The 6,309-nt window shown below is 44.4% G+C and overlaps 1 protein-coding gene across 1 annotated transcript; it reads right to left on the bottom strand.

Annotated features, from left to right (window-relative positions):
- Positions 1 to 2,365: 2,365 nt before the first annotated feature.
- LOC121386423 (calcium-activated chloride channel regulator 1-like) lies at positions 2,366 to 5,524 on the bottom strand. The gene is made up of 2 exons (XM_041517310.1): positions 5,236 to 5,524; positions 2,366 to 4,436 (listed from the first exon to the last, which is right to left on the bottom strand). Exons 1-2 carry the CDS (start codon positions 5,309 to 5,311, stop codon positions 3,982 to 3,984), a joined length of 531 nt encoding a protein of 176 aa, XP_041373244.1. The 5' UTR covers positions 5,312 to 5,524; the 3' UTR covers positions 2,366 to 3,981.
- Between the last annotated feature and the right edge of the window lie 785 nt (positions 5,525 to 6,309).

Raw genomic sequence — 6,309 nt, 5'->3', positions numbered from 1 at the left:
CTTTGCTGTTTTGACGCAAGACTTGGCGACTTTTTTCCAACATCCTTTTAATTGTTTAGTTGTACGATTTCGGGTGCCTTGAATTGCATTGAATTTAGTGGTTATTGTCGTCCACGCACGTTCTATTTCCCTGTTACTTCTGCTGTTTCTTGGGTTTTTTTTTTATCCTCGACAACATCCCTATAATAGAAATAAATATACTCTTCAAAAAAAGAAAAGTTATAAAAGTGCAGGGTGTTCGCTTGCCTGGCCTCTGTATCTGGCCGACAGTTGACAATCCAGGACAATCCAGGGCATGCCACGTCTCAGTGAACCGCAGAGAAACAATGCCATCGGCCGACTAGACGCAGGCGAATCCAGAACGGCCGTTGCCAGGGCATTCCATGTGTCCCCAAGCACCATCTCCAGACTGTGGGACCGTTACCAGCAACATGGATCAACACGTGACCTCCCTAGATCCGGTCGACCACGGGTCACTACCCCCGGGCAGGACCGCTACATCCGGGTACGCCACCTTCGGGAACGATTGACTACTGCCACCTCCACAGGCGCAGCAATACCAGGTTTGCGCAGGATATCCGACCAGACCGTACGGAACCGCCTACGTGAGGTAGGAATTCGTGCCAGACGTCCAGTTCGAGGTGTCATCTTAACACCACAACACCGTCGACTCCGACTGCAGTGGTGCCAGATTCATCGACAATGGCCTCAACTGCGATGGAGACAGGTGTGGTTCAGTGACGAGTCCCGATTTCTGCTCCGACGTCATGATGGAAGATGTCGCGTGTATAGGCGTCGTGGTGAACGTTATGCGGCAAACTGCGTGCAGGAAGTGGACAGATTCGGCGGGGGTAGTGTCATGGTGTGGGCAGCCATCTCACACACTGGCAGAACTGACCTGGTCCACGTGCAGGGCAACCTGAATGCACAGGGCTACATTGACCAGATCCTCCGGCCACACATCGTTCCAGTTATGGCCAACGCCAACGCAGTGTTCCAACATGACAACGCCAGGCCTCGCACAGCACGTCTCACAACGGCTTTCCTACAGAACAACAACATTAATGTCCTTCCTTGGCCATCGACATCACCGGATTTGAACCCAATTGAGCATCTATGGGACGAGTTGGACCGACGCCTCCGACAGCGACAACCACAGCCCCAGACCCTGCCCGAGCTGGCAACAGCCTTGCAGGCCGAGTGGGCCACCATCCCCCGGGACGTCATCCGTACTCTGGTTGCTTCAATGGGCAGGCGGTGCCAGGCAGTTGTCAACACACGCGGAGGCCACACCCGGTATTGACTCCAGATGACCTTGACCTTGGTGGTGTGTCCTATCACTTACTCACAATGGACTAGAGTGAATTGTGAACAATCCTGCAACATTTGGTAATTATCGGACTCACCATTCAATAATTATATCAATTCTCCAAATGTTACGACAATGTGGTTTTGCGTTTCTTCTTTTGAAGAGTAATATTTCTCGTTCATATAAGGTATAATTGTTACTACGGGCTGTCATTACTGGCAAAAATAAACAAAACATGAACATATGAAGGGGTACGTGAAATGTCCGCTTCATGGAACAGCCTGGTTTAGTTAAGCGAGATAATGATTTCGCACGAGAAATAGGATCTGAAATGAATCATGGTTTATTATGAACTAGGCTTAGTTGATCTTGACCGAAGGTTTAAACCTAGCTGCTTTGAGCGGTCAACGAGAAATCGGGCCTTAGATTTTGAAGTTTTGCAAGCAAATTTAAACATGCCTAGTGGAAAGTGTGTTTTTAACAAAACGTGGTGTCGAAAATATGCGTGGATCAGAGAGAGAAGGACGTGTTGTCGCAAGGATATTAACATTGGCGCCATGGGCGAGAGCGCACTCAAATCGCACGAAAAGGCTGGTTAAGGTTTGTATTTATGGTCCTTGAAAACATAAGGTAGGTCCTTGAAAAGTGCTTGAATTGTATGGGTCCTTGCCTGTATGAACCATGTATCGGAGGAAACCCGCTACATTTTCTCAAATGCAGCAAGGGATTTTATATGCACTTTCCCACAGACAGGAAAGCACATATCATGGCCTTTGTCCAGTTGTGGTGCACTGGTTGGAACGAGAAAAAAACCCAAACAGCTGAATGGATCCACCAAGGTGGTTCGATCATGCGACGCAAGCACCTTAAGCGAACACTCAACTGACAGCTAAATCCCGCCCCTTTTTTAAAAAGAAAACGATACCACTAGAGCACATTGATTAATTAATCATTGGCTATTGGATGTCAAACTTTTGGTAATTCTAACACGTGGTCAGAGGACACCCGCTACATTTTCTCTAATGCAGCAAGAGATCTTTTATATTCACTTTCCCACAGACAGGAAAGCACATACCACGGCCTTTGTCCAGCTGTGGTTAACTGGTTGGATGCCATTGGTGATAAAATGTTGTTTCATCTGGCCATCATGTAAATTGGAACTAGTGTCTGTACGATCTACCATTCTGCTTCAAACATGCTCGGGGTCCTGCTAAAAATAGCATGACATTTGTTTGTTTGCAACTAGTAGTCATAGACGCTACCCGTTATGGTTGATTCACTTCAAGGGATCACACCGCTATTTCAGCCAATGAGTGACATGTAGCGAATTTAGTTCTATGAAAAAGAGTACCTCTTTTCTTTATTTTATTATGTTGGTGTCTGAACAGACTTGACAGTATGATTATGGAATATTGGAAGGGTAACATTGCCTCTTGATTTTGGCATATCAAACTGACCGATGCATATCTGCTACAGGCAAGACCATTGTTTACAGTGCCTGTGTTACATATTTTTAACGAGAGTTGCCTCCCCTCCATTACTCCATGTCCTAAGGAGTCTGGGCCCGGTAACACAAAGCAGTCGTAACACTTACGTCAGACGTACACCATACATGATGTGTGGGGTACGTCTGACGTAAGTGTTACGAGTGCTTTGTGTTACCGGGCCCTGGATAATTGAAGTTGCAGGTCGCGAAGTATCAATTTTATTTTCTTAAATCCTGTCACGGAGGCTGTTCTCTTCATGTCAGGTAGTACATAACACCTACTGTTAATAATTTAGTCAATACTTGGCTTTATGTTTGTATTGTCACCAATGTATAATCAATAGTGGTGAGATACCTAAAGTGCGAGGGGTGGTAGTATATGTCGATCGATACCCTGCATGTTGGAGTTTTAGCCACATATGTTACTATTGTCATCTATGGGAATTCATTTGGTGGTATACACCCTTCAGCCATAGTCTACTCTACGCCACGTAGACCGTAACCAAATCAATTCCCATTGCTGACAATGTTAACGTTTACTGATATAAGCTGATATCCAGGCCGTACACGAATAAGCATTGCCCCTCATATCTAATTATTTGCAGGGAAATGTGAGTGTGTGTGTGTGTATTTTTGTGAGAGAGAGAGAGAGAGAGAGAGAGAGAGAGAGAGAGAGAGAGAGAGAGAGAGAGAGAGAGAGAGAGAGAGAGAGAGAGAGAGAGAGAGTGGGTGTGGGTGTAGCAGAGATACCATTTTAGATATTTAATTTATGTTTCTATTATCAACCTGATTATAGGTTAGGGTTAGGTTGTGTCTACCGTTTAAGAAGTACGGTATATTGTATTGACACGTATTTTTACTAGCACAGTTATGCATCTAAAGACGAGAGTTGATGTTTGTATCATTACTGAACTAGACATGTTCCCGGTTAGGAAAATATATGATACAAATATATATATATATATATTTCCATTTTATCTCTTAATTTTTATTGTCTTTGGTTTCGTAACTTGGGAGTGAGCGTGTTGTTTGTGTGCGTATGTACGTGTGTTTGCGTGTGTGTACATACGTGATAAGCATGCATCTATGTTGGACAAACCGTATTGCATTATATAGATTGTTCATTCCAATGTCTCTGCTACATTAATTAAACAGTGATTACACCGTGAAACTAAGGTGTTTCTTGTCACTTTGCATGACCGTTGGTTTGCGAGAACACACGTGTAAAACAAGGGAGATAACTATCACAATCACGAGCAGTCCTGTAAACGACCCCACCACTTCCGCAATAATGACTTTTTGTCTGCCCGACACTGTGACTTCCATTGTTACCGGAAGTTGGAACATTTTCTGAGAATTCTGGGTCGACGTAGTCCGGAATGAAGCCAAACCCTGCAGTGGCGAAATTAGAGAAGTCTCCTTTGTGTCCTGCGTCATCGATAGCCCGGATGGTGAATACGAAACTAGCGTTGAAATTCGGCCCCCGCTTCATTTTCAAAGTAAACATTTCTATGGATCCCGCTGGGAGCGGCGACTCTAGGTTGCCGTGTGTGACGTCATCCTGGGTTATGTAGCGCGAGGTGGTGAGTTTTCCCAACAGGTTAGCAGCGGTTGACGCCATCGTTATTTCGTATCTGGACGCTGAAAAAAAGAAGAAGGGGGAAAAAAAAAATTTGAAAAAAAAAGAAGACATCTCAGCAGCTTTTATACTACGACTATTTGGTGTGTAACTACTGACATGTGATTATGTAGACACTTGTTTGAAAAATCAAATACCATAGTGTGTACTTTCATGCCTGTGGGTAGCTCGAGTACCCGCCAGCCCTACCCATATTGATATGTTGTAGGGGAGGGCTAGAGAGGACTCTGTGTAATACTTCGGCAATCGTCGACGACCAAATGGTAGCCAGCTAGTGTGTTTAAAATGCAATATTTGTTTCCTAAATCTGATGTCACAGATCTTTAGTTTGATTATTCTCGAGTCCAGTCATGACATTAAACTTACATGTTGTTAACCAGTACAAAGGCTACACGAAGAAACCCGACGCCTCTATGTTTTGTGGTGACGTAGAGCAAAGTGCGTGCTCACGTGACACATTGGTACTGGTTAACAACAATTAAATCATGACTGGAGACGACTCGAGAATAATCAAAGCTGATGCGGTAGGATAGACAAGGACTGGGATGTGGAGGTGGAGGTGGACAGCAAAATAAGTTGAAATATAGGAGTAGCTGCCAGATCGGGAGGAAATGAGATGGAAGTCAAATGGTGAAGTGGGATAAAGAAAAGGTGGCGAAAAAAGAAGAAAAGAAAGAAATAACCCCTCCCCCAATCCCCCTTCATCAACAACAACAACAACAACAAAAAAGAAAAAAAAAACTTACAAAAAACCACCACCACCTTCACCAACAACAACTGTAATGTAAAAACATTACTGACCAGTGTTGTGGTCGAAGTCGTCGCCGGGCGCCGTCCACGACAGGACCACAGTGTTGTCGTCGTGACGCGTCTTCATGACTTTGAGATCGGTCACCCGACCCGGCGCCAGCTCGTCCTTCAGAAGGAGGTCATCACTGAACGGCCCCACAGATCCGCTCGTGTTGGGGTGACGAAACGAGAACACTCCGCCAGTCGTTACGCGGTTTATCGGTGACGTCAGGGGCACGAAGGTGTAGGGCGGTCGTAACGGTTGTGCAGAGGGAGACGAGAGAGAGAGAGAGAGACGAGAGAGAGAGGAGAGACGAGAGAGAGAGAGAGAGAGAGAGTCAGACATATTTACGACACATGGGCTTACAATCATGCGGCGAGTTAATAAGGGTGACCTCCCAACCCCCTAAAATAATAATAATAATATGTAAGTAAATAAATAGACAAAGAAAGAAAAAATAGAATAACTAAAAAGATGTTCTAACGATTACTCATTGACTTATTGAATTAGTGTGCAATTACGTCCAACCCACCCCAACCCACTCGCCTATATCTAAGAAGAAAAAACAATACAACAGAATAGAATCTGATAGCGAATACATATGGACAGAACTATGGGCTCCTAGATCTAATTTGTATTACATTGAACCATGTTTGTTGAGACACTGACTGCAGTTGAATATCTCTTGACCACACCTTGACCAGGCACTTCAATTCGGACGCTATATCGCCCTTTCCCGGTATAATTCGTGAAGAATCGTGAATATACGCCATCTTTCTTGGTAATATCGGCAACTGTTATGCAAATGATGTATTTATCCTGCAATCACTGTATGTATTGTTAAAATATGATGATGGCCACCACCACCACAACCACCATTACCACCACCACCACCATCATGATCATCATCATCATCATGAACAACATCATTATAATTGTCATCACAACCACTTTGTAATCATCATCATCACCACCACCACCACCACCACCATCATCATCACCACCATCACTATCATCAACATCATCGTCATCACAAGCATCACCCCCATCACTATCATCATCACCACCACTATATTCATCTTTAA

Source organism: Gigantopelta aegis, chromosome 12, assembly GCF_016097555.1.
Source record: "Gigantopelta aegis isolate Gae_Host chromosome 12, Gae_host_genome, whole genome shotgun sequence".
Classification (NCBI taxonomy): domain Eukaryota; kingdom Metazoa; phylum Mollusca; class Gastropoda; order Neomphalida; family Peltospiridae; genus Gigantopelta; species Gigantopelta aegis.
The sequence above is the reverse complement of the archived record's forward strand: the minus strand, read 5'-3'. Positions and strand labels throughout refer to the sequence as shown.

Bases quoted from the DNA above. Each gene is read 5' to 3' on its own strand.
- LOC121386423 (XM_041517310.1), bottom strand. From the start codon at position 5,311: ATGAAGACGCGTCACGACGACAACACTGTGGTCCTGTCGTGGACGGCG. The intron at 4,437-5,235 runs GTCAGTAATGTT...TCTTTTTTTCAG, and splicing joins CGACTTCGACCACAACACTG to CGTCCAGATACGAAATAACG.